At 50.9% G+C, this 26,918-nt stretch overlaps 2 protein-coding genes across 2 annotated transcripts; both read right to left on the bottom strand.

Annotated features, from left to right (window-relative positions):
* Window positions 1-1,341: 1,341 nt before the first annotated feature.
* SLC30A2 (solute carrier family 30 member 2) lies at window positions 1,342-11,317 on the bottom strand. Its single transcript, XM_067543347.1, has 8 exons — window positions 10,399-11,317; window positions 9,195-9,394; window positions 7,763-7,909; window positions 5,414-5,567; window positions 4,501-4,672; window positions 2,791-2,896; window positions 2,503-2,637; window positions 1,342-1,774 (listed from the first exon to the last, which is right to left on the bottom strand). The coding sequence occupies exons 1-8, from the start codon at window positions 10,452-10,454 to the stop codon at window positions 1,629-1,631; spliced, it is 1,116 nt and encodes a 371-aa protein (XP_067399448.1). The 5' UTR covers window positions 10,455-11,317; the 3' UTR covers window positions 1,342-1,628.
* A 1,847-nt stretch (window positions 11,318-13,164) lies between these two features.
* On the bottom strand, window positions 13,165-26,779 carry TRIM63 (tripartite motif containing 63). Its single transcript, XM_067543348.1, has 9 exons — window positions 26,449-26,779; window positions 24,633-24,799; window positions 20,229-20,397; window positions 19,096-19,191; window positions 17,281-17,514; window positions 16,727-16,749; window positions 15,418-15,542; window positions 14,643-14,717; window positions 13,165-13,758 (listed from the first exon to the last, which is right to left on the bottom strand). The coding sequence occupies exons 1-9, from the start codon at window positions 26,605-26,607 to the stop codon at window positions 13,748-13,750; spliced, it is 1,059 nt and encodes a 352-aa protein (XP_067399449.1). The 5' UTR covers window positions 26,608-26,779; the 3' UTR covers window positions 13,165-13,747.
* Between the last annotated feature and the right edge of the window lie 139 nt (window positions 26,780-26,918).

The raw sequence follows: 26,918 nt of genomic DNA, 5'->3' as shown, positions 1-26,918 counted from the left end.
AAGCCTGCCAGCCCCAGCTGACAGATGTGCACACAACCCCCTGAGCCACATGAGCAGAGCCCATGTGATGCTTCAGGCAACTGTTGGCTTTTTGACCTTGCTAGGATTTTGAGCAGTCATCCCCCTGAACAAGACAGACCCCTTCCCTCATGAGCCTCTGCACCCTTCCCCATTTTTGGCCATCAGCATTTGCACACATTACAGGAGAGTTTTGTCATTGGGAGCCTTGGGCAGAATTGGAAGTCTTACATATTTCCTGCATGAGTCTCTGACTGGATAAGTGATGGCATGGAGATCAGAATGCTAAGGAAGGGAAACCTGATGGGAAGCAATTGTTAGTCAAATGCTGGACATCTACGGAGGGAAGGAAAGTGACTCAGGCAGCTTGAGTCAAATACATAAATTAATTTTTTTTAAGAAGTTCCACTTTCAGATAAAGGTTCTCCTTCCTTCCCTCCCTCCCCCGCAAAAAAACTGCAAGTCCAGGAGCTTAAAAATTACTGGTAAGAGGAAAAGCGGCTGAGGTTTACCAAGGGCTTCTCAGCTTGCCCTACACGGGACAGTTTTAGCAGCATCAAACAATTACATGGAAATAGTTGTACCAGTGAAGGCCTGTGTGTGTGAATCCAGTGATGATGTAAAGGTGATCTAAACCCGTATAGCTTATTCCCCTTCCCATCCAGGAATAGCTGTACTAACATAAAGCATCTTTATGCTAATGGAACAGCAGCCAACATTGGAAGGGCTTAACTAGACCATTGTTGTTAAAGTGAAAACGACGAGAGTCCTGTAGCACCTTAAAGACTAACAAATTTCTGCAGGGATAAGCTTCCGTGGGCTGCAACCCGCTTCGTCAGATGCCTGCAGCCCACGAAAGCTTATGCCCGCAGAAATTTGTTAGTCTTTAAGGTGCTACAGGACTCTCCTTGTTTTTGCTGTGTACAGACTAACCCGGCTACTCCTCTGGAACTTTTCACATTGTTAAAGTGGTGCAACTTTTGAGCACAGACAAACTAAGCGTCATGCTGTCAAAGGCAAAGTCCGTGGAATAAAAGCCTCCCACCATTCCGCTAACTCATTTCCCTACTTTGGGGGGGTCACTTGAAACTATCGGAGGTACAAACGTTTTACTGGACAAACTTGGGCCTGTGTCCCTTTAAAGACCCAACTCCCCAGTCTTTCAACCAAGGTCTGAGAAAACTCCCTGCTCCCAGTGCAAGTCCTGAAGTAGGGGCAGGGGAGATCAGACTGCACATTCCTGATGCTCCTAAGGCAAACGAAGCAGAAGAGAGTGCTCCGGAGAGTAGACGTGCCTCTCGGAAAAGAGCACAAAGCCAGCGGGACAGAGCCATTTATTTGCTTTATTTTCAGAATATTAAAAGTGAGGCTTCCCGTTCGGGGTGGGATGAAAGTGAAATAAAAAAAAGAAGAAAATAGTGTTTTTCTCTAACCCACAGTGCGGGAGAGAACACGGTCATATCCCCCCAGCCCAGTCCCCCAGGGATTGGCACCCTGCTACCTCTGAACGGGCACTTGGCCACAGCGTGTCCTCGTTCTGGATGGCAGCAAAGGAGCTCTGAGGTAGCAGCGTTTCCAGGGCGGGGCGTCCCCGCCCCGTGGCGAGGCGGTCAGTCGAAGGGGCTCTGACACTCCCGGCAGTCTCTCATGTCCTCCGAGTAGTTCTCGATCTGAATGGTGGTGGTGTGGAAGTTGAACGCCCCTTGCAGCTGGGAACTAGCCTCCTTCAAGATGGTCTGCGCATCGGCGTTTTCATCTGGAACGAACAAGCAGGGGAGCTGGAGAGAGGTCACGTAACGGGGCAAAGATTTAACCTTTGCGCCCACAGGGTGCACTTCATCCATGGACCTGGACAGATCTATAGAGCTAAACCGCTAAGGGATTTTTAGGGCACAGGAACTACCCAATCAGTTTGCAGGATCGGGGCCTTAAACTGTATACATTTTGGGAGCAAGCAGTCACACGCACTCGGCTAAGCCAGACCTAAGCAAAACGTAGCCAAAACCCACCAAGGTCTCTTGGGATGGAAATTTGTGCAAAGCCGCCGAAAGCCATTTTGTACTCCAGGATCACGAGCCTCTGGGTGAATCTGCGCTAGACACAAAACCAGGAGAAGAGATGGTGCAGTGCCAAGGAATCTCCCATCATCCTCCACTTCCAACAGCTTTTCTGGCCTCCATCATGCCAAGAGCTTTGAAGCCTTCAAAGCGTGGGGCACGCTGCGCTACGCCAAGGGGACTAGGAAGTGTTGTTGTAATCCTGTCGGGCCCAGGACATGAGACAAGGCGGGTGGGGGAACGTCTTTCACTGGAGCAGCTTCTGTTGGTGATAGAGACAAGCTCTCGAACGGACGCAGACCTGAAGAACTCTGTGCGGCTCGAAAACCTGTCCCTCTCGTCAACAGAAGCTGCTCCAGTAAGAGATGTTCCCTCACCCACCTTGTCTTTCTAAGGTCCTAAAAGGGCAGGCAGGGCAGATACTTACTGACAGCTATATGGACCGACAGCACGGGGTGAGACACCGTCAGGGCCCAGATGTGGAGGCTGTGAAGGGCTTTCACGCCATGGATGGACAGCAAGATCTCCTTCACGTTGTTAAAGTCCACCCCTTTTGGGGTACCTTCAAGAGAGCAAGAGCACACAGGGTCAGAGCTCCACAATGGCAGGAAAGGGAGGTACCCAGTAACCCACAGGAGAACGCAACCCGGTCCTGTCCCTGTGGTAACCAATCATTAACTTAACTATTCATCCCCCGCCCTGTGAAGCCTCTTACCTTCCATCAGTACAAGCACAACATCACGGAGGATGGTCAGCGTTGTTCCAAGGACCAGGATGGAGAACAGGAAGGTACAGATGGGGTCTACATATTTATACTCTGGCTGGCAGGAGATGGAGGAGAGCGGTTACTCGGTATATTTAATTCAAAGCTCAGATGCCTCATCGAACAACTGCCCTCAGCATCCACGTAATCTCATTACACAAACGCTCAACAGTTTCCTTCCTGAGCTTAAATAGAATTTTCCTTTGAAGTTTCCCTCTCACCGCTGCACCGTGTGTTGTGAAACACGAGCGGATCACAAGCTAAGCAGAGGTTCAGCCAGGTCACTGGCTGGGAAGCCTCCAGGGAACGTCCAGGTACTGATCATTTACTGTGTTGCACTATTTCCTCTGAGTAAGCCAGTCTACACGAGAAAGGGTCTGCCAGCACAGCTATGCCAGCAAACCCTCCTAGCCTAGAAGCGGTTTATAGTGTCAAAAAAGGGCTTTGTCAGTATCTCTTAGGCTAATTCCCGGAGTGAAATAAAAACGTTTTTGCCAGTGTAACTGTACATGGGAAAGTCTGCCCAGTATAATAAATGTAGCAAATAAAGCCACATCCTGAAGCGACATTGCTGTGCCAGCAAACGTTCCCAGGGTAAGCCTGGCCTGAGCAGTGACCTAATGCCTCAGCATAGCATCCTCCTGTGTGATAAGAAGGCAAGCAGAGATAGTGATCACAGGGGGATATTAAGGATCGCAGAGCACAGAGCTGGGGCATTAGCATCTCAGCTAAGTTTCCACTTGGATAGCTGTATCCCTGCATTACTCTCAGTGGCGTATGGAGAGTCTCCGGCACCTGGGGGCCAAGCCTACATTTACGCCACCCCCATGCAAGGGGTCCCGGGGAGAAGGGGTCTGTACCTGTGTGTGGGAGGGCGCAAATGCAGGCTTAGCTCCGTCACCCCTTCCTCCCCTGCATTTACACATGCACAGCACTCGCCTCTCCCGCTGCAATCTCCACAGCCTGGCACCGGCTCGGATGGGGCGGCCACACACACCCTTGGCTGGGGAGGGGGCACCAGGCCGGCCCTTCACGACACATGGGAGGTGCTATGGGGCGACCCTCAGAGCCTCATGCATCCCCTGCCTCCTGCGCATCGTGAAGGGCCAACCCAGCACCCACCCTCAAGCCGGCACCCGGGGACCTGGCCCCCTCAATATGCCACTGATTACGCTGAAGTTTCAAATTCACACTGAATTCCTCACTTCCCAACCTAAACGGTTGTGCAGTGTTGCTAGGCAGCTGCTGCATTCCGCTCCAGAGGTGGCTGCATTTCACTGGTGGGTCAAATAAGTGAGATGCAATTTAAAAAAAAAATAAAATAAAATAAAAATCCATATATAATCTGTGCTCTGCCACTAATTCCCTCTGCGTCCTTGGGCAAGGCACTCTGGGAGACTAATGCAGAGAGGTGAAGTGACTCTCAAGGACAGAGAAAGAATTCACAGAACAGCGATTAGAACTCAAGAGTTCCTGGCTCCCAGTCCTGTGCTCAGACAACACCTACCTCCTACAGGAGTACCTCTTCTTTCCTTCAACGGGGACAGCACCCATCATGCTCTAACTCCCGTAGCACAACATTGAAAGATCCCGCTGCAGGAGGTGAGTTTCCGGCCAGTCTACCTCCTGCGCCCAAGACACTCCCAGCAACAGAGCCCGTACCTTGAAATATATGATGTATGCAGCGACCAGGATGCCGATGCTCTGCAGCAGGTCTCCAATGACATGGATAAAGGCGGCCCGGACGCTGGTGTTCTGCTGCTTGCTGTGCCCGTGGTGGCTATGGCCGTGGTGGCTGTGCCCAGGCCCTGACTGGTGAAGAGTGATTCCCATTCTACAGGCAAAGACAGAGCAGCAAAGTCATCCAGCAAGGTGCCCTGACCCATAGTCTCTTCCCATTCCTTCCGAGCCCCGCCTGCAGAGGGACAAAGTCCCCTTCCCACCATCTCCCTGCTCAGGGAGCAGCGCTAGGTTTCACAGAGTGCTTCGGACCCTGCCTGCAACCTACCATGTAAACCACAGCTGCTCTGGCCTGCATCGCTCCGGCAACAGGGGGCCTGGCATCCGGAGACAGAGGGAAGCTCAGATCCTCCCTCCTGTCCCCCACCACTTGGGTCAACAGAACCCAGGCCAGTAATTCCCAGCAGAAGCAGGGGAGACAGTTCAGAACCCCGCAGCCCCTCTGTGGCCTGGATCCCAGGGTGAGCGGTGTGCAGGAGATGCTAGCTCCGGGAAGCCGAGGAAGAGGAGTCCAGAGCCCTGCACAGCCACTTGCAAAATGCTTTCTGGCAATCTGATCAAGGGCCTGCCCCCGCTCCCAGTGGAAATCAACGGCCAGACGCCCAGGGGCTGCCAATGGGAGCAGGATCGGGTCTCGGGAGACCTCTAATCCCAGGATTAAGCGCCTGTTTGGACTGGTGGGCCTTTCCGATTGGCCAGAAGAAACATTCCAGCGTGAGGGATTAACCTTTGCAATTTGACCAGCGAGGAAAGAACCGTCACACGCAGGCACCCCCCTCGCCCCGGAGTGTTCTCCGAGGGGCCGAGAGCCGGCAGCTCGGATGTACGTACGTACATGATGTTCACCGCCACGGCGCAGGCGGAGGTGATGAGCATGACGTCACCTTCTATCTCATAGTTGTTCAAGAGCAGACGCTCCACTGCGAGATAGACCAAGACTCCGGTCACCACCCAGATGGACAGCACGGAGAGCAGAGCCCCCAGGATCTCTGCAGAGAAAGCCCGGCCCACACAGGGTTAGAGAACAAGAAACTCAGTTAATCCTCCTCCGGACACCCAGGGCCCACCAGACTGGGGGACGGCACCCACGGAGCTTCATGCAGGGGCTTCTCGGCTTTATGGCAGCCTCCCCGGGGCTGCACAGAACCCCCCAGCACAGCCTCTGTGCCAGGGACTGAGTGTGGGGTCTGTGGCGAGCTGCTTCCCTTGGCCTTACGCAGCTCCTGCACCAGGGGAAATTCTGCCCCGGCCACTTGCAACTCCTTCATGGTCCATATATACCACTGGAGCAGCATACAGGGGTGGGAGCTGGGAGGGGGTGTGTAGAATTGACCTCTAAGGGCTTGTTTACGTGGGGAAAATATGCTGGCATAGCTATAGCAGAATAATGATTCTTCCACTCAGCTATGCTGGTCAGTTTCCCCAGCTGGACTAGTCCTAAGCCTGTTTGAACAATTTTAGGTCACACGGGCATTGTTAGTTGCCTCTCCTGATCCGCACCTCTCCTCATCAATCACACCACTCAGCCTCCCCTAGTGACCACTACTAAAATATAGCTGATGGTTCCTCTCTGAGTTCAGCTCTCTAGGCACCAGTTGTACCACTTCACTCCCCCTGCATAGTTAAAGCTGCACAGCCTCGTCTAATGTGGCTGCAGTCACATGGGTATAAAGGTCATACACCTATATAATTTATACCTGTAAGGGAAGGGGCATAAGCTATCCTCAGACAAGGTCTGCTCCACACAGATTTTGTGCCAGTTTACTTCACTCAGAAGTGTAATTTTTTTAACCTAGTTACCCTGGTACAGCCCCGGCTATAGATGCAGTAATACCTTCCCGGATGGGAATGAGTTATTTATTAGAGATAAAGCACCTTTATACTGGTAAAACTGCAGCCACACTACGTGGGTACCACTTTAAGTACCCTGGGATAGTTAAAGCAATACAGCTTTTGGGTTTAGACAAGACAGAATAGACATTTATACCAATAGAGCTATATACATGCTAGGAGCGATACAGATTTAACTGTTAACAAACACCCTCCCCCACAGCTGAAATAATTATAGCAGAACAACATCTGTTTATAGACCAGGCTCGCAGTCCAGCACTTTTCACAGGCACAAGTGTTCACTCAATGTTAGGAAAAGAACCGAATGATGTAAAGAGGACAGTAAAGAAACACCATGAAGATCACAGCAAACAGAGGGGGAAGAAGGGGAATAGGTGCCTTACAAATGCCGGACAGACAGACAAAGGGAGACTGGCGATGGAAATGCTAACAGACCTTTAACAACTGCAGCACTGAAAAGCCTCGATAAGGATTTATAGAACAAAGGCAGCTGGAGGTTTCCCTGTCCTTGGATAGATGATAGTGGGGCTGAAATAAATCTACCTGGCACACGGCTTTACAGATGCTGTCGTTTGCAGGAGGCTTTGAAAGCTGTTCCCCCGGCTAGGACTGCAGCTAAGCGATGACTGAGCTAACTCAATCCTGGGTGGATAATCCTCAGATGCAAGTTAATGGGTGTGGCCCTTAAAAAGAGGAGGGAATGACTATCCAAATACTGGGTCAGACCAAGGGAAAGGGAACATCCCATCCCAGCTGCAGTGCCATGGGGCTAGTTACGACTGAACCCACCCTGGTATGGATGGGGAAGTATCTGCTGCCAGGAGGGCCCAGTGGGTATTTGCTGTGGTAGGGTCCTGTGCGGGGTCGCTAATGGTCTTTGGGGTTAGAGGTGCCAATGATCCTGGCATAATGGATCTGCAGGGGCAGCAAAAATGACAGTCACAAAGCTCACCTACTCCGGGGAAATGGGAGTTAGCGCACAGCTTGCATTGAGAGCTATTGCAATAGCACTGCAGCCCCTTTGTGAGTTCAGGTGTGTCCTTCACAGGGTGGGGTCTATTGGACCCCAGTTCTTAGCCTGCATTGGCTGGCTGTGATTTGTGTGGGATCCTAACATCTTCCCCTCCCCCACTGCTCTGCGCGTGTCCCTCCCACCCAGCTCCACTTAAGAGCCTTTGCAAATCACACACCAAGGAAGCTCCCCTCCTTTCAGACAACCCCAGCAGCAGACAGGAGCGTTGTTATATGGCATCCCAGCCCCCCTGCACCATTCTTCCATTGAGCACCCGGGTTCCATCCCATGCTGAGTGGATTCCCCTGCAGGGTAAGTTACCTGCTCGGTGCCAGCCAAAGTTCATGGTTTTGGTAGCCGGCCGCGAGGCCATCCAGAGGGAAAACAGACTGATCATCATGCTGGCAAAGTCCGTCAGCAGGTGGGCTGCGTCCGTCATGATGGCCAGGCTGTGGGCCAGGTATCCCCCTGAAGGAGTGGAGGAGAACGAATGAGCCAAGGGAATCTCCCAGCAGCTCCAACTCTGCCCGTGTGCCCTTTACAGAAGGGGCAGGTGACCTGAAGCCTTGGGATGAAGCTAGGTCTCCCTGAAAAACGATCAGAGGCCATGTGACGGTGGGCCACTGAGACCAGAAGGGCTCAGAGTTGTAGCCAGAGCCTGCTACAAAACACCCATCTGGGTTTCCATTCATAGGTACTGGAACTAGGGATACCACCACACACTCCAGCGTGAAGTGCTTTCCATCCTATACAGGGTTTACAGTTTCGTTCAATAGCTCTCAACACCCCCGGGATACACATTGTTCCAGCGCCCTGTTTTCATTGGGTCTATCCCAGCAGAACCCCTGCTAACTGGAGCCAAGTGCCAGCTGTGGAGAGATTGCCCTTGGCTTGCATGAGTGAGGGAGAGAGATGAACTGATGTGACTGTCCGTATCCCTCCACATGATAAAGGTGACAGAGTCTAGTGAAGGGCAGCCTCAGCTACAGTGCCGTTCACCCAGAGGAGCCACTTTAACACAAGGCCCAGTGGCTTACCGATGGGAGGGGGGGAGAGAGGAGGCGCAGAGGGAAGGCCAGGCCCCCAGGCACCAGCTGGGGAGATAGGGGGGGGGCACTGGCTGGGCCCTCTATGACACACAGGGGGCGCAGGAGGTTCTGAGCGGGAGAAGCAGGCATCATGTAGCAGGTAAGTGCAAGGTGGGGGAGGGGGCGGTGGCATGCCACCACCATGAGCACCAAAGTCCCCGGGGTGCAGGAGGATTGTGGTATCTCCCCCCTGCAGATACAGACCCCCCCCCTCCCAGGGCAGCAGCATCTGGGGGGAGCCAGGGACCCCTCCTGCCCTGCGCAGGGGGGAGGAAGGGGGTCATAAGGCCTGTGGGGGGCGCAAATGTAAACATTGGCTCCCGGGCCCCGGAGACCCATGGTACACCACTGCCCAGTCCTGCACTTATGGCAGTTTTTGCAGTGGATTCCAAGGGGCATAAGATCAGGGCCTTAAGGTTTGATCCTAAAAAGTGCCAAGTCCCATCTTGCAGAATCAGGCCCTTAAAGAGATTACAAATTATATCTTTGGGATCAGCTCCCTCAACAATGAAATGCAGCCACTTCTAGGGCAGAACGTGGCAGCTGTTTACGGAGGAGGTGGAGAATAATCCCTTGTCCAATCTAGCTGTTCCAGCAGCTTGTTTTACAAGTGGCTCTTCCAAGGCAAGGAAGCCCTCACAACATGGGGTACTTCTGTGTCTTACCTACAACTTCTCCTGTCATGAAGACCAGGCAGATCACGGATGCGATGTAGAGCTTCCTTCGAGCCCGCTGCTTTTCGGAATCATTATGGTTGCCAGAAGCCCGGTTGGAATGACAATGCTGGTTCCCCTGGAGGCCCAGCTCAATGGAGGATGTGAGCATGGAATTGTGAAAGATCTTCTCGGAGACACTCAAATAGGACCTGAATGACAGAGTCACCTTTACTGAGCGCTCTTGGGAGCTGCTGGCTAAGACACTTGGGGAGAAGTTCTGGAAGTGGGAGAAGATTTCTAATTGAAATTAAAATGATGCCCCTTTGTGCTCAAGGCCCTTCCCCACCCTCCCCCCAAAAGAAGCAAGGGATTTTTGGGTGCCCACCTTGAGGTGCCCAATTCTCAAACAGTGCTGGAGCACTCACCCTCTGAAACCCAGACCTCTTGGTGGCATCTCACATGGGGCACCCCAAAGTCACTAGTCACTGTTGAAAACCCTGGCCAGATTCTAGTCTCCTCAGCTTGACAACACCCCTCCATCCAGGGACCAATGGAAACTCTGAAGCATGAGAGCCCCACCACGCTTTCCTTCTTCCACCCACACTCATTCCCTGCCCTGGAAGCCCTTCTCTTCCCCCCTTGGCAGTCAAAATGATCCACAATTATTCCAACTGCATATCCCTACCCTACCATGTCCAAATTTCCCCCAATAAGGGACAGAGGGTTGGGTTGGTCCCCTGACCAAATTACTGGGGGCCTTCCAGTGGCAGAGGTACCCTGTGACCCCAGAATGGCAGAGAGACTCCTGAGCCAGGGAGGCTATTGGGCTACCTCCCAGCCAGCAGCAGGTGCCCTGGGCCCCCCATATTTGGGTGTCTAATGCCCATTAGCATCAGTGGGAGCTGAGCACCTAAATACCTTGGAGGGTCTGAGCCTGGCTGCCCAGAACAGGGCAGAGGAGGCTGCAGCCAGGCTACGTTCCTGGGACCCCACAGCTGGAGGGGGAGACAGGCTAGCCTAGGGGGTGCAGAGCCGGGCTGGGGGGAAGCAGAGAGATGGGGGGAGACACCGAGAAGAAGTGGAAGGGGAGAGTGCAAGCCAGGGGGAACCACGGAGGGAGATGGGGGAACTGGGGTGTGTTACTGGGAGGAGGCTCAGGGGCGGGGGGGGGGGAACCCGGATTGCCCCCCGCAGGGGGACCCTCCCCCCTCACCGAGCTCCAGGCTGCTCCAGCAGGTGCCGCTTCTCCTCCCCGTCCCCGTGCGCCATCTCCACCTGCCGCGGCTCCGGCTCCGGCTGCCCTCCGGGGGTCCCGCTGCTCCGCCTGGCTCCTCGGCCGCCCCCCGCCGGGCTCGCAAGCTGCTTCTTTATCCGGCCCCGGCCGCGGCCCGTGTGAAGCGCTGGGGGCTCGTGTGCAAAAGGCCCGGCGGGGGCCCCCAGCTCAAGCCAGGCCGGCTGCAAACTTTGCAGAGCTGCCGGCCTCTCTCCCAGCCCGGGCACCCTGGCTGCCTGCTGCCCGGCCGGGGCGCCCGCGGGGAGCGCTGGAGAAGCCCCCGGCTGCCCGCTCCCGTGCGCTCCGGGCCGGACGTTGCACCTGCCCACCTCCCCCGGGCCGGGTTAACCCCGCCGGGCCGGGCCCCGCCACCTGCTCCAGCCCCCGGGGGCGCGGATCTCCCCGCCCAGTCTCGCCCTCTGGGCGCCCTCCCTTTCTCAGAGCGAGGGACGGGGCAGGGGTGGGGAGTCGGCCGGTCCCGCCGCCCCAACTCCCCGCCTGCCCCTGGAGCCAAGTTATCGCCTCCGGCTCCAGAGCCTCAGTCACTCAACGCGGGAGTGAAGAGTAGATACAAAGCGGGAAGGTGAAACCCGGCGGGTCTCCGCGCTCATCCCTCCACAGCTGAACGCATTCCCAGCGCCTCCATCCTGCCCCGATCGCCTCACCTGGCCTGACATCTGGGCGCCCAGCAAGAATTTCATGGGGCAACATTGAAACCTTGTATCGCGCTCAGTTAACTCAGGGAGCTTCATAAACTCCCAGCCCCATGTAAAATATCTGCAATCCCTCAACAGTTTCTGCTGCCTCTCATACCTTCCCCCCAGTGCCAGCAGGAAATCGGAAGCCTTGCCTATTTCAGACCCATGGAGCAGTTTAATGAATATCTGCTTTTAAATCGATTTAGTTGAACCAGTGCAAATCCCTATGTGGGTCCTCTTAAATTCGATTTGAACCTGGTTACTTTAATGTGTGATTTTAAATTAAAGTGGTTTGAATTTAATTTAAAGGTGGTTTAAATTAAGGTGGTTAGAGTTTAAACCTGCCTTAAATTAAGGTGACTTGAATTTAAATCTGGTTTAAATCCATTCAAGAGTTTCCACACAGGTTTCCCTAAATCAGTTTAAAAGCACACCTTTAGTTAAACTAGTGCTATTTTAAATGTAGACCATCCTAATAGAAACGTGGGTAGGGCTTTGGGACATTCAGGTAGCCATCCAATGTAGGCTGTGTTTGAAATACTGTGGATTTTAGGCCATGATCCTGCAAATACTTACACATGTGAGTAACATCTATTGAGTTCAATAGGACTAACTCACCTGCATAAAGCGACTTTGCAGGATCGGGGCCCTGGATTGTAAACTCCTTGGAGCTCAGATCCCCTTTTCCCACCTGTACAGTCGCTGCTCAATAAATAAGTGATCTCCTCTAATGTAACTTGGGGATACACAAAGAACCAAAGTGCTGCTTGTACCCTCCCTCTTTGGCTTTCTTTGCAGTAGAGACGTGTAGCTAACATTGGTTCAGTTCCACTAATGGCAGCGATATTGGGAGCTGGTGCATAGATGGGGCAGTTAGACGAGCTCTGAGTAGGGTTACAGGACATGGTGTTAAATGCCAGCGGCCTCTCTGGGGTGGGGCTCCCAAACTTGCTACCCTCTGTAGAATTGACCCTATGCAAAATATGTTGCCCCCACTTTGTGCAGGTGTAAATGAGCAGGCAAGACCATGGAGAACTTTAAGCTGACAGAGTCTCTTCAGCCTCCCCTGGCCTCAGTTTCCTCATCAATAAAAAGGGGATAACACCTTCCACTGTTCCTGAAACGTCTTGAAGATGAAAACTGTTAAATATTATTAATCTTTTTACAAGCAGAAAGAGTTGTGTTTATAACGTGTTGCTAATTGTTTGTACTACCGTAGTGCCAGGAACCTCCATCCTAGGCCAGGATCCCATTGCCCTGGGTGCAGTACAAAGAGAGCAAAAAGACAGTCCCTGCTTACATACATGCATGTACATTTAAACCAACACATGAATTAATATGTGAACATATACATGCGTGTAGAGGCGCTATGGCTGAGTGGTTCAGGGGCTTGGCTTCTAGTCCTGGAAGTCATGAGTTTGAGTTTCACACAGAGAGGCTGCCTCTGGTCCACCCAGCCACCTGCCTCACTGAATTAGAGTCAGGCTCCACGATGCTCACCACTTCCCTCCTGTGGGTGTCGTTGGCTATGGAAACTCATGTGCCATGGGCTTGGTGTGAACTTTGACTTTTTGATATACATGCAAATTAAGGAGGGCCCTAGGCTATCCGACATTGGACCCATAAGCTGTCATGACATTCAACTGTCTCTACTTTTCAAATGAACTGTTAAACTCAAGATCCAGTTCAGTCTCCAGGCTAGTGGCGACTCCAGCCTTCAGAAGCTATAGAGCCGGTAATAGGAACATTCAGACATCTAACTCATTTGGAATTAGGCGCCTAAATATCTTTCAGGATCTGGGCCTTCGTGGCTTCTGAACCTGTTCCCTTTGTAAGGATCATGCAGGATAGCCAAGGTCGTCTACTTCCCTTCTGCCAACGGTGGCTGATTGACTCAGCTTGCGTGAAAGATCCTTATTCAGCCAGTGGTCGCAACATGCTCTGACACACAGCTGCTCTTTCACAAGCAAACCTTGCGGTACGAGAAATTTCCACTGCAAACCACAGATGAGACCGGATCTACTTTATTGTGACAATGTGCAACATAAATTCGATAAATCTCCTGTGAGTTAGGACTATGCATTGCAATGCAGAACATTCTTTTCAGCTGCCTCTTTCCAGACCCCCCCAAAAACCCTTTCTTGCTGCTAAAACTCCTTCTGCCTGCCAAGGTCTGGCACTGCCCTCAATGTATCCCCTACAGGTTGCAAAGAAACTCTTTAATTCCCAGAGTCAACATCTCCAGCGCAGTATGTGCTGGTCAGCAAAAGAGTTTTCTTTACAAAATACACAAAATTCAAAGTCCCGTTACAATTATATACAAAATAATAGAACAATATAAAATGTATGAAATATTCTAGTTTGCACCCATGTATAAAAGTGAGCTTCTATGTGCTTCGGTCAAGTTTTCATCCTGAGTTAGCAAGACTGTCATATGGCCAGGTGGTGCCCGACTGTCTTTTCTTCAGCTGGGACCCTGGCCCACTCCTCCCGGAGCTTGTTGCAAAGTTTTCCCTACCCCCGTGTCCCCAATCACTCATCCATTCTGCAGTTGGGGAGTGTCTTCTGGCCTGGGAATTGCCTCTGCTCTGCTATTGAGGTGCTGAAATAGAGGGGGGAGGAGGAGAATTTCAGTGAAGCTGATGGGAGAAGGCAATTGGAGGAGGACAGGTAGGAGGATGTGGACCAAGGTGGAATTCCTCCCTGCGCACTGAGGCAGCACAAGGCCCATGCATCACTTAAACCTTTTGAGGCGTCTACCACTTCCCTTGGGGAGAGTCTTCCACTGTGAAACAGCTCTTGCTGTCAGGAAATGCCTTCAGCTTCATCCCATTGCTCCTAGTTACAGCCTCTAGTGCCAACCTAAATAAGTTCTCCTTTCGCTCCTGGATCCCTGTCCAACAGCTGTGGACAGTACCATGTGATACCACTCCCGTACTGACCATCAGAGGGAGAACATGCATGGCATGGGCTTTAGTGTCATTCTGCTTGCTTTTCACTTAATGTCCTGTTTACCGTGGGGCTTGTGACTGCAGCTTCTTGGTGGGAGGGGAAGCGGGGCATATGTTAGTTACACAAGGAAAGCAGGAGTGGGTCATCAATCGGAGTGGGGCCGGAGGAGCTTTCTCCCCTACACAGCTAGGATGTATCAGTTTGAGCAAGCAACATTTTAAATCTCTCAATGAAACATACACTGCAAATTCCTTCCTAAGAGAGGCGGTTACTCAGCTGAACCCTGATCCATAGCCCATCTAAGTCAACAGGAGTTGACAGCCCGTGGCTCAGGCTGTCAGCCCCAGTTCAGTCAATCCAGAGAGCCAGGTAACGGGGGCTCGGATAAATGGGGCTCTACTGTATATGGTTTTATTTTTTCACAAAATGTAAAAACTAAATTTTCTCTGTAAAAATGCAAATTCCACATTTTTCTGTGGCAAACGGATTTCTAGGATCTGTACTCATCACAAGCCCGCTGCATTTTTTCCTTACCATCCACTTTCTTTTCTTGAGACTCCTCCTCTTCTGTTTCTTCTTCTTCCTCATTTAGCTCTTCCTCTTCCTCATCTGCAAACAAAAGTAACATGACTTAGAAAGCTGAAGCCCCGCCCCTAGAACTGTATTTTCAGCATAGGTGCCACTTATAAAAGGCAACATCCAATTACAGCAAAATATTGTCTATGCACTTAGGGGCTAGGAGAGAAAGGTGTAAGTCTAGTGCTGAGTAAGTATGCCTGGGAGTCAGAACTACAGGGTACTATTTTCAGCTTTACCAATAACTTACTAGCCTCGGGCAAATCACTTTGCCTCTCTGTGTCTCAGTTTCCCTATCTGTAAAATGGGTATGGTGCCAAGACCAAGTGTTCCCAGTTGCTATAAACCATGGGCCCAGTGCAGCGTACATAGACTATGGGAATATATTTACTTCAATAGGTGTTGTTGGATCAAGTCCCAAATGAATAACAGACCTCTAATCTTGCCAGCTAACTAACTGGAATGAGTTGAAGATGTTATTGCTGTAACTTGACAGCAGTCTCCTCTGTTAAAGAGAGGCAGTGATATCTAGTGGGTAAAACACAGTGCTGGGAGACACGAAATCTGTTTTCTTATCCCTGACCCTGACTTGCTGTGTGGCCTGGGCCAAGCCACTTCCCCACTCTGTGCCTCAGTTTCCCTGGGGATTGTGAGGCTTAACTCACTGGTGCTTGTAAAGTGCTTTCAGATGTTTGAATGGAAGGGGCCAAAGAAGGGCACAATATTATTATACCTGTTCCAAAGTCAATGGCTCTCAGGGCTTCTGCTATGTGCTCCAGGTCTAAGGTGAAGTAATCCATATTTTCAAAGCCTTGCTCGATCTTCCCCAGATGGCCACCCTTTGACGCATCCACAATTCTGGGGGAGACAGACAAAGGGATTGCGTTCTTAGCCACTATTCCTCCAGAGGAGAAAATTACCAGCTAGAGTGACTGCATGTTCTAGCTGGAAAAGATTATTATCCAGGGAGCAAGCCACAGGAAAAGACCTCTCTAAAATCCTCCATGTCATGCAAGATGCTCTAGAGATGGTCCCACTGTCCTCTTGACAGCTGCCACCGACATTGTATTAACACATTCTGAATCCCTAGCAATTCCCGGCTGATTGCTCTAAAAAGCCTCTTTCAGATGATCCCTAGGGCACCTCCCAGCAATCGTGGAGCTGAGGGAGAGCTAAATGGATGGCAGAGCAGCTGGGAAGGCCGGCAGCAGGTGAAGTTGAACAGGATACACTCCTGGTCTCCAGGTCAGACTTAATCTCTTTCTGGGCTTTCAGCTTTATTGGTAACTCAGTTAACAGCATCAAGCCTAAGCCTTAACTTTCTCCCCACGCTTAGCTGTTCCTCCCATTGCTCAACACAACCTCTCCATCCAGACTCTTCCTTACCTAGGGCTGGTCTCCAGGAGAAAGTTGCACTTGTTTAACTTGAGGTGTGATTTTCAACCATCCTGGCTAAACTGGTGCGGCCTCCTGTGTGGACACCCTGATTCTGGATTAAACTTGGCGTGTTTTGGTTTAGCTAAACCAATGGGGAATCAGTTTAAGCTAAAGTGAAATTAGTATCCACACAGCCTTTTGCACCAGCATAAGCAGATCGTTTTAAAAAGCAATTTAAATTAAACCAGTGCAAGGTTCCCCAGGCCTTTCCAGAGATGTTCTTTTGTGTCTCCGCTGGAGCTAACACGATCCACCCCCTGGTGGGACTCTGTATTCCTCCCTTTTGCAGAGTTCAAGTGCTGGAGTCAGGCGGGCTCAACGGAGGAGCTCAATACCTGAGAACCTGCCATTCTATTCCAGTCTCTCGCTAGTTGGGAGGAAGTGGGGGGATCGTAACAGAGAAACTTGACAGCAGCTCGGAATTTGCTTTCGCCTGGATTCTTTTTAAAGGAGCCTGGTATTTAAGCATTAAACTGGACCCGGGCTCGTACTGGGAACGGCTGTTATTTTCCGGGAACAATCCTTGGGTGGATTTTGACGTTGCTGTAGCGTCTCAGACTGTGGCCCTGAAGCAGCAATTTAAAAAGGCAACCCCGGGGACTTACGTTTTAATGAGCTGCTTGGCATTCTGTGAAGAGAGCAAAGGAGAGGAAGAGAGGGGAAAGAACAAAGTGAGTAAAACGTTACCAGGAAGCGGATAAAAGCAGCAGTTCAGGTTAGTACGAAGCTGGCGCCAGATGCAATGTCGCCAGCGCAAAGCAGGGTTTGTCATGCCAAGTGGGGGCTGGGCTGTGATTTGGGGCTTGGAATTGCAAGCCACTGCCCGCTCCACCAGAGTTAGATCAGCTTTTCCAGCCGCTCTTGGGAACTCTAGGTTGTTCCCTCTCGCCGTGTTGAAAGCCCGCAGTTCGCCCTAGAAACCTAGTCCACCCGGGGACACACAGAGGTAGGATCCTGGGTGAGGACTAAGGGCTGAAGCGGGGGGTCAAGGTCGGTGGAGGGCACAGCTGATTGCTGCTGATTTGGGCTGAGATGGGAGGAGACTGGGAGGCTGAATCTAACTTGTGGGGCTGGGGGGGTGGACCCGGTTAACCACCCTGCTAGAACCAGACTCCATCCTTCTCTGTGTCCAGGCCTTGGCCAGAGAGGAGCCACTCACCATGAGAAAAGTGGCTCCTCCCGTCTCCTCCAGGGACTGAAAGGCTGTCTCCACCAGCTTGGTGGACTCGTCCAGCTGCTCTTTGTACTGCTGGATCAAGGTCTGCACCAAGCTGGTCTTCTCCTCCTGCTCTTTGGTGACCTTCTGCAGCAGCTCACTCTTCTTCTCCTCCAGGATTGCAATAAGGGCATTAATCTTCTCGCACAGCTCCTGCTTCAGCTGCCGGCTGTTGTCCTGCCAACGAATGAAGGGCATGAAGCAAAGGGGACAGGTCCGCTCCCAGATCCCCGCTGGAGATGTCACAGCTGCACAGTCACGCTCACACAGGACGAACTCAGCCGCAGGCAGCTTGCAAACATGCAGAGCTCAGATCTCGAGTCGAACTTCGATCTAGCCCTTGTCTCTGGGCAAAGCAGTTTCTAGAGGCTCCTGGCCACATGGCAATCCCTTAGATTCTCTTGCCGATGCTACAAATATACTGAGCGGCACTAGCAACAGGGGAAATGGAAACCACTTTACCTGTTACTAGGGGAGGCAGTGGTCAGAGCAGGGGACTGGAAGCCAGGACTTGGGGATTTTACCCTCAGCGCTGGCACTGGCCCAAGACTGTAAGCTCTTTGGGGAAGAGATCATCTCTCTGTTCTGTAGTTGTACAGCTTCTAGCATAATGTGGTCCTGATCCATGACTAGCACTCCTTGGCGCTACCATAACGCAAGAAACAACAACTGGGTGATCCTGAGTAAGTCACTTTTCCGTGCTGTGACTCAGTTTCCCTGGCCGAAAAATTAGGCTAATCATGCTCCCTTCACAGGCAGATGGGAGGATCATTTAACAAAGGTTTGCAAATGGCTTTGAGAACATCACATTGAAGACAGAATGCAAAGTATTATTATTAACATCAGCAGATATCCTCTCTCTGGGGTAGTGTTATTTTAGCCTGATAATGACCATAGTGTGACCGCCCCCTATTTTACCACCTGGACCCTTTATAATAATGCTTTGCACATCCATAGTGCTGAGAATCATTACATTTAGCTCCAGTTTTGTTAACTCAAATTTTGCAAAATGCTGAATGATCTAGGGACCGGTGGTAGGGGCAGGGGGTGCTCATGGCGAGTGTGGATTGACTATGTAGACAATGGGACAGGATGCGGGATGGCACGCTTCTCAAGGCTGTGTGAAGACCACAAAACAGGGAGGAAGACAGATGCCAATGGCTCTCGTGTGTTGTTTACTGCTCATTGCCATGTTATGGTTCGCACCTCGGGAGAATGTGTGTGCATAAATAGCCTAAAGTGTCTCTGACCTCTCCGTCCTAAGAGCAGGGCATGGGACATTCACCTTGTCTTACCACCATTTGGGATTTCCATCGAAACCTGGGTAAGAATTGGAATCCTGCTCCATTAAGATGGAGAAACAGACACGGATGGGTTAAGTGACTTGCCCTGTGTCGCCCAGTGAGTTTGTGGCAGGGCTGGGAATGAAGCCCAGGCGTATTAACTTTCAGAACTTTGCTCTAATCATTAGACCCTCCCAGACCTGGAAATAGAACCCAGGAGTCCTGACTCCCACTTGCCTGCTCTAACCACTAGCTCCCACAGTCCCCTCCTCTTCTAACCCACCATTTTTGTATAAAAGCCCCCCCGCCCCCATTGAATTAAACAGGTTTCTCAGCTACATGAGCAGAGAGGGAAGCTGCTTCCAACCCTGCCTAGGCGACACCTGCATTACCCATTCAAGGACATTGCTCTGGGTTGAATTTCGTCTCTGCCACTCAGATTTCGAAGGGCTGGGTCATTTTTCTCATTCCTCACCTCAGTGGTTTTGGACGAGTCCTCCAGCTGGCTGATGATAGTCTGGATTCTGTCATTCCCAGCCACCAGCATGGAGATGCAGTTGCTCAGCTCCATCTGTGAGAGAGAGAGGAACAGAAATAGATTTAACCCTTACACCACCAGGCATGGGTGAAGGCCTGCAGTGCTGTCTCAAGGGGGGGGGGGGCAGGGCGAGTGAGCAGAAAGGACGGTGGGCCAGAGTGGGTTTAGATTTCTTTTTTAACCTCCTACAGCGAAGGCTAGAGCTTTTTCAGGAACAGGAGAGGTAGGACAAAGGGGAAAGGCCTTGACTGTCTGCAGGTAGGGGCTAGAGAGGAGGAATGCAGTCTCAAAGCTGGGGACATGCGCAAAGCAAGAAGAGCCTCGAAACTGTCTCCCGGTGGGGATGGGAGCCAGAAGGGCAGCCTTGACTGTGCTGGGCCCTCCGGGGTTGCTGGGTGGGCGGTGGGCAGGGGAACGGCACTAGATGCCCTTGGATCGTGGAGCTGGGAGCGAATCCTGACTGGCAGGAGAGGGTCCATGGAGGTGCGTATGGGGGGGAAGGAGGAAGGTTTGTCTATGGGAGTTTGTGATACAATGGCCCATCCTAACCCACCCAAAGGGTCTGGATGCCAGGGAAAAATGAACATCTGTCTGCTTAGGGATCCCTGCTTCTCCCCCATTAAACAGGGAGAGGGGTGCCCCCATCCTGGGGGAGATCTTGCCATCCTGGATCTCATCCAAGGTCCCCAGGGAAAGACCTCAGCTCACATGGGTCTGCTCACAGCTGTAGGAACTGCTCCCTTTGGGACCAGGGCTGGCCCTTGCTGCCCAGCTCTCGAGTGACTCTAAACATAGACGGACGACTGCTTCTCGACTGCCGTCACCTCTGCCTATTAATACCCCAGTGCTCAGACGCTGAAGCTATTCCTGAAACGCCCTAGCTCAGCACATCACAGATGCAGGAGAAGCCCATCCCCCCGGAGACCTCATCTGCATTCTGGGTGAGTGGATGTGAGTCCCCGGTTGAGGTCTAGGAATCGCAGGCTCTGGCCCCGCTGTGGAGCGTCTCATTGAGGGCAGGCCACAGTTTAATACTGAGGAGGGGGAAGCAGCAGTGACCCAGCCAGTACCTTTTGCCCCTGGAAGACATTCTGAAGGGGTGCAACTTCACAGTCTTTGTGAGCTCCAAAGACCTTGCACATGGAGCATGTGGGGACCTCGCAGGTCAAGCAGTAGATGTTGATCTTCTCGTCTTCGTGCTCCTTGCACATGGGGTGGTTTCCTTTCTTCAGGGGCCTGCTGAAAAGAGCAAGAAACCAGGCAGGGTTAAACAGCCTGGAGCAGCGTTTAATCGCATTTGAGCTGTGGCAGATACAGATTGAAACACCCACAGGACCGTGATACGAAGCAGAGACCAGACTGTGGTCTATACAGCTGAAGTACTACCAGGACTGGCTTTCCCAACACCTAATCTGAGTTATAGGCTTTATAGAGTCTGATTTAAGTTACATCAGTGCAAACCCAGACTAACTCCAGGGGAGTCGCTGGGTCCAGTGGAGCTAATCTGGATTTATAGTGCTGTAATGGAGACCAGAACATGGACTTTGCTTTGTACAGTGGATTTTGGATCAAATCCCAACCCGTCTCCAATGTCACCCTCATCAGTGATGTCATGTTTAGAGCCTGCGCCTGTATGTGCCAGGGTCTCTGATCAGCTCGCTCTGTCCGTGCAGAGCTCTGTGTTTAATCATAGCAAGTGAACCCTCCAGGACCTTCACTCAACAGCGCGGAGAGCATTTCTGTGCCAGGCGTCCTCCTGGGAGAGATTCTCCTGTCCAGCGCCAACCCCCAGCTCCTTTGCTTTTCTGTGAAGATGTGTTTAAACTGATAACCCGCAGGCTGCCATTTCCCAGCAGGCACAACTCTAGTCCACCACACACCACTGTGGCTACTGGGGCCACTGATAGACCCGTCGAGAGAAATTTGGGGCCCTGGTACAACACATTTGCTGGGGCCCCACCGCCTCCCATGTCACATTCTTTACACAGACATTACAGACATTTTGGGGCCTCCGTGAGCGTGGAGACCTAGTTCAATTGTCCCTCCTTTCTCCTCCTTCCCCATCAGTTGTGACCACTGAAGCCACTGGGTCCATCAGGGTTACAGAGCCACTAATGGTTAGATCCAAGATACAAGGATGATGCGGAATATCCTAATTATAGACACATGATGCAAAGGCTCACGCTACCCTCTTAATTGCAAAACCTATGGTGCTACTGGCTCCTTATTTCCTTCTGCAGAAACCTATAGTATATTTAAAGCACAGGCAGTTGGCTAGGAACCACCAACAGTGACTTTGGCCTACTTTCCCCCCCTTTTAGGCAGAATGACTGCAGCTGAGAGATTTTTAAAAGAGAGGTTAAATAAAGTCACTTGGGCCAACTTCAATATGGACAACCCAGGGCATTCAAAAACCACGAGTCCGGCAGGCTGCCAAAAGTCATGGGATCGGCTTAAAACCATTAGTCTATTATGGGGTGCTTTTGTTGGCTGTCAGGGTTTTCCGCAATTAGGGGTCACATTTTCAAACTTTTCTCGGCAACCAGGAAGGCTAGAAACTTGTTTTTTGGTTTAATTAAAGCTGAGAGTTTCATAATCTCCTGATTCCAGGTGCTGGGGCTCAAAGGAAGATACCGAATAATGCGAGACTTGTGATAAAATTATGATATCTGGCAACGTTGCAATTTGGAGAAGTCACTTTCTTTCTCTGTGCCTGTTTCCCCTCCCTCCGTTGGTGGCTCCTGGCCCAATGGGAACTCAGTCTTGGTTGAGGCCTCTAACTGCTACAACAATAATAAGCATTGGAGGGGATGGAGTGGGATATGGTAGAGGTCTTTAAAATCATGAATGTTGTGGAAAAACTGAGTAGAGAAGTGTTATTTACCCTTTTCCACAATACAAAAGCCAGGGGTCACCTGATGAAATTCATAGGCAGCAGGTTTCATACAAGAGCAAGTACTTTTTCCATGCCATACACAGTTAATCTGTGGAACCCATCACCTGGGGATGTTGTGATGGCCAAAAGTATAACTGGCTTTAAAAAAGGACCGGATAAGTTCACGGAGGATAGCTCCATCAGTGGCTATTAGCCAAGATGATCAGGGATGCGACCCCCCCATTCGAGTGACCCTAAACTTCTGACTACCAGAAGCCAGGAGTGGAAGACGGATGGATCACTCCAAAATTGCCCTGTTCTGTGCACTCTCCCTGAAGCTGTGGCCACTGTTGGAGACAGGATACTGGGCTAGATGGACCATTGGTCTGACCCAGTATGGCACTTCTTATAAGTGACGACAACAAATAACAGCCAATTGCTGTGGTATTGTTCCACTTCACTGACTGACACTGTTTCACCCCATCACCTACCCTGCTACCGTGGCTCTAGATTTGTGCTCATTTGGCCGGTTATTATCTGTGTCACAGTCCTCAAGCCAATCTCAATTCCTTTCTCAAGTAGGAGCTTGAGGCAACGGGCCCCACAGATCGTCAGCTGGTGCAGATCGGCCCTGCTCCATTGACGGCAGTGGAATGACACCAATTTGCAGTAGCTGAGGATCTGGCCTAGGATATTAAAAGCTCAGCTAACTCTGGCTGTATTACTGCAACTGCTTTTGACCCCTCTTCTCTGCGACATGATTTTAAAAAGGGCGATCAAGCAGATCTGGGCATGAGTTCTTTTTCAATAAAGTTAGCTCCATTATTTCACTACTGGAACTAGATTTAGCAGATGGTATTTGCAAGTACTGCAGTCGTGCTTAAACACCTTCTTTAAAACACTGGTACCATATCCTCCTCTCCCCCCCCCCCCCAGCATCTGTCTCCATCTCCATGACTTCAAAATAATATTGCCAGTGATTCAGTAAATTCATTTGTTAATTCTTTTAAGACCTTGGAATCTGTATCTGCACCTGCTGACTTATAAATACTCTCTTTTTCCTATTCCCGTGCCTGCATTTTATCAGCACCTATATACTGAGTCATCACTTCCCGGTCATTCATGCCTCCTCTCTGTATATTTCTCGTTTAGATCCAGTTTTAAAAATGAAGATCAGGTCATTGGAATCACTGTTGATTTCACACCCTTCCTCATTTATGAATGGATCTATTTTCTCTCTGCTGTACATCCTGATCGTATTCCCTTTAGCCAGTTATAAACCTGCTGTCCTTATCTTTTCTCCTACAAACTGCCAGTGACTTTACATTCCTGGTTGGTCTGATCCCCACTTCTCCATCTAGCACAAAATCATTTCCTCCCTTCAAACTACTGAGCAGTCCCTTCTGAAGCCCTGTTGGCAATTTCTGAGTCCTTGTTTTATTCCTTCTCAGTAGAAGGCTGCATGCAGTCTGGGGTGAACTCTGTATTTGTACTTCACGTCTGTACAGTGCCTAGCACGATGGGACCTGGTCTCTGACTGGGGCCTTTAGGTGCTAAAGTAACATAAATAATAAGGAATCAAAAATAGTCTCGCCTTCTTCTGCAATCACAGAGCTTGATTGTCTTCTGCTGCAGTGTAAGGCTTGTGAGATTTCAATGCAGCTAATATTTGATGGGGTTTTTTGGAAGTTTCAACAGCTGGAATCAAGAGATAGCATGAGATTCTCATCTTTTATTAACCTCACCTGCCAACACCACCCAAGTTCTGGGGCTTGTGAATGTGGAGAAAATCTTGAGAAGACAACCTGAGTGCATTCCAACAGCTCTGAACACGAAAGGCAAATAACAAAGACCGACCATTTATTTATTTACACACACACTGCAAAAAAACCCATGAATTTTAAGCCCATCTCATGATTTTTTGAGGCTTGACACATGATTTTTGAATGTTTGGGGTTGGCAATAATTAGTTACTCCTGATTACGCTTAGGGCGAGAGTAGAATTAGGCCCAGGAATTGTAATACTTCTCCAAATCCACCATATTCATCAGTTTTCTGAAATCCCCAGAATTTGCTCTCTTAAAATCCCCCAGTGTGCACAGCTATTCTCTCTGAATCCACTCCTTTGCAGGGGGAGATCCCAGGCACTCCGTATGACCAAGCGTCGTTATTGCCACAAGTTCTCACCCAGCTGGCTAATTTGCTTAAGCAAACTAACCGGCTGCTAGAGAAAGGAGAGTTTCTTGCACGAGGTCAATGGCGAAGCTGGGAATCCATGGCTCAGATATAGCTGGTGTCAAACGATGGTCTTATCAACCTGCGACATTTGCTTTGCTGCTATTTGGATTAATATGGACTAGGGGGAATGATCTGGATTAGTGCAGGCTGGATGTGTGAGATCTGTTTCTGGTCAATGAAAGGAATTATCTGTATTAGTTCAATATGGACATGAGGGAGCTCTGCCTGGGAGAGTTGGGTGAGTGCCAGGAAGAATATGAATTGAAAATCGTTCATCCCTGGGAAGTTTTTCCCTTTAGCTCCTGCCAGAGAGAAATGGTAAAAGATCATTTCATGCCAACTACTGAGTAGCACTGCTAACCTGGAGTACTCCTGCTTGTAGATGTCAATGATGTTCTCCACCAAGAGGTTCCGTTGCAGCCCGTAGACTCCGTGACGGTCCAGGATCACTTCGTGACGGCAGGAGGGGCAACGAAACCGCCCCCCTGAGAGGGTGGTTCCCCGGGTCTGCCAATACGGGTTAGCAGCCTGTGAGTACCACCAGCACAAGGTGAAAGGTTAATGTCACCTCAGACACACAGACACTCGCAACAGCCTTAAAACCCACCATTGCTCAGTCTGAGACAGAGAGATGGACCCATTTAAACACCACCATGGCTACCCAGCGTTCCGCCAGGGATAGAACATGCATCCCTGTAGTGCCCACCCCAGCACTTTCCATCAGAGGATCTCTAAACACTTCATGATGAATGAAGTGAGGCTCACAAAACCCGAGTGAAGAAGGCAAATATTGTCTCCATTGTACAGATGGGGCACCCGAGGCAAATTAAAGGTCACCCAGTAGCAGATCCAGGAATAGAACCCAGGAATCCTGATTCCTAGACCTCTGCTTTAAACACACGTCTGCCCCTACCCTTTAGAAAAGGATCTTAAGAGCAATGTTAGCATGTCAATGATATTTCCCTGTTGCGTAGGGTGATGTTGTGAGGCTTAATTCATTAATGTTTTACAAACGCTTTGAGATCCTCAGACCAAATTTGCTACATGGGTGTAAACAGGTTTATTAATGGACTGATTAAACTGAGACATTAAGATCCTGACCCAGTGCTCATTTCTCCACTGCTCGGCACCTTCTGGGGTCACTTATCCCAGTGAAAAAAGCCATCGAATCAGAATTTCCCTCTTGCACTAGTAGGAGCACGCGACACAGGCGTGAATGAGCACACCAGCTGCGTGGCAGTGGAGAATCAGACGTTCAGTTTTTGCAGAGGCAAAATTCCCAGTGAGGGATTTGTACTGAACGAGACCTCGACATTCTGCCTCTTGTTGTTACAAGCACAAAGAGGTCTGGACTGGCTGGCTGATTACATGGGGGAAAGTGCCCTCTCTCTCCATTTCCAGGCTCAACCGTTAATTATAAAAAAGCTGGGACAGCCCCATCTCCCTGCACAGCTGCCCCCGTCCCCGAGCCAAATAAGGCCTCCATCCCTCGAGTCCATTCCAACAAGCGGGGGCTGATTTCCCCTTTCATGCCTGGTTTTCTCCTTTCTCTTTATTGCTGTGAAGGTTTGACACTAACCGCACAGCTCAGCAAAGGAGGGACCAGTTTTATCAGCTGGTTCCTCTCCCCTCTAAGCAGCAAGAGCAGGGAGGAGAGAAGGGTCTGTTCTGGAACCATTTGCCAAGCCAGGCTCAGATGCCGTGGTCTCGATCCAACTCCCATTGAGGTCAAGGGGATTCTTTCCAGTGACTTCAAGGAGAGGTGGCTGTAGCCCTTTGGCACCATCACACTAGCGATGGGCATTCTAGAAATACATAGAGATAAGCGCCCCCCCCCCCCCCTTATGGACAAGCACAGCCTAGCGCACAGTCTACAGCACTTAGAGTCGAATTTCTGGTCTACCCAGAGTCATGTCTATCCCCGCCCAGTGCTGGTATCAGCGGCTCTCAGAACGTCCCCATCCAGGGACCACACAAGGAAGACGGTCCATTCCAGCCACTTCCCAGCCCCCTCCCCGGACTCAGTTCTCCCGCAAGCAGCCTCTGGCTGTAGAGGTTTGATCGCCGGTGAACGCGATGTTGGTTTAACACACAACTGTCCAAGAATTCCCACCTGTGACCGGGCTACCGGATGCAGCCTGGCCTGATGCTCTAGGCTCCGTTTGCACGACACTGACCTGGAAGATGTCGCTGGCACATTTCCGACACAGGTTGTGCTGACAAGGCAGGATCACCACGGGTTTGGTGAACATTTCCAGGCAGATGGGGCAGATCAACTGCTTCTCCAGGTTCTCCATGGGGTTTGCATCGCGGATAATGCTGGACTGGTAATCCATCGTGCTGGCCAACCTCTCCAAGTTATATCCTGCTGCCGGCGCCTCCTGGGTGGTTGGCAGCGTCTCGGTAAACTGTCCTGGCTCTCTCCTGGCTTCTTGCACTAGACCAGGTTCTGAATTCAGCTTCTTGCTCCTTTCCTAAAACTCAGCCTGGGGCTCCTGTCTTTGTCCCCTCTCACTTGTCTATTTATAATTTATCTCAGGGTCACATGTGCGGGAGAAGGGGTCGAGTTTCGAGCTGCAATGCCTGTCACATGTGAGACTGAGCAATCGCCCCTCCAGAGAGCGAGAGGGCTGTAAACAAGGCTGAG

Source organism: Emydura macquarii, unplaced genomic scaffold (assembly GCF_026122565.2).
Source record: "Emydura macquarii macquarii isolate MOO-44397 ecotype Brisbane River unplaced genomic scaffold, CSIRO-AGI_Emac_v2 contig_820, whole genome shotgun sequence".
Lineage (NCBI taxonomy): Eukaryota > Metazoa > Chordata > Testudines > Chelidae > Emydura > Emydura macquarii.
The sequence above is the reverse complement of the archived record's forward strand: the minus strand, read 5'-3'. Positions and strand labels throughout refer to the sequence as shown.

Bases quoted from the DNA above. Each gene is read 5' to 3' on its own strand.
- SLC30A2 (XM_067543347.1), bottom strand. From the start codon at position 10,454: ATGGCGCACGGGGACGGGGAGGAGAAGCGGCACCTGCTGGAGCAGCCT. The intron at 9,395-10,398 runs GTGAGGGGGGAG...TCTGTCATTCAG, and splicing joins CTGGAGCAGCCTGGAGCTCG to GTCCTATTTGAGTGTCTCCG. The intron at 7,910-9,194 runs GTAAGACACAGA...CCACTCCTTCAG, and splicing joins CATGACAGGAGAAGTTGTAG to GGGGATACCTGGCCCACAGC.
- TRIM63 (XM_067543348.1), bottom strand. From the start codon at position 26,607: ATGGATTACCAGTCCAGCATTATCCGCGATGCAAACCCCATGGAGAAC. The intron at 24,800-26,448 runs GTCAGTGTCGTG...TGGTACTCACAG, and splicing joins GTGCCAGCGACATCTTCCAG to GCTGCTAACCCGTATTGGCA. The intron at 14,718-15,417 runs GTATAATAATAT...TTTTGTTTGCAG, and splicing joins AGCCATTGACTTTGGAACAG to ATGAGGAAGAGGAAGAGCTA.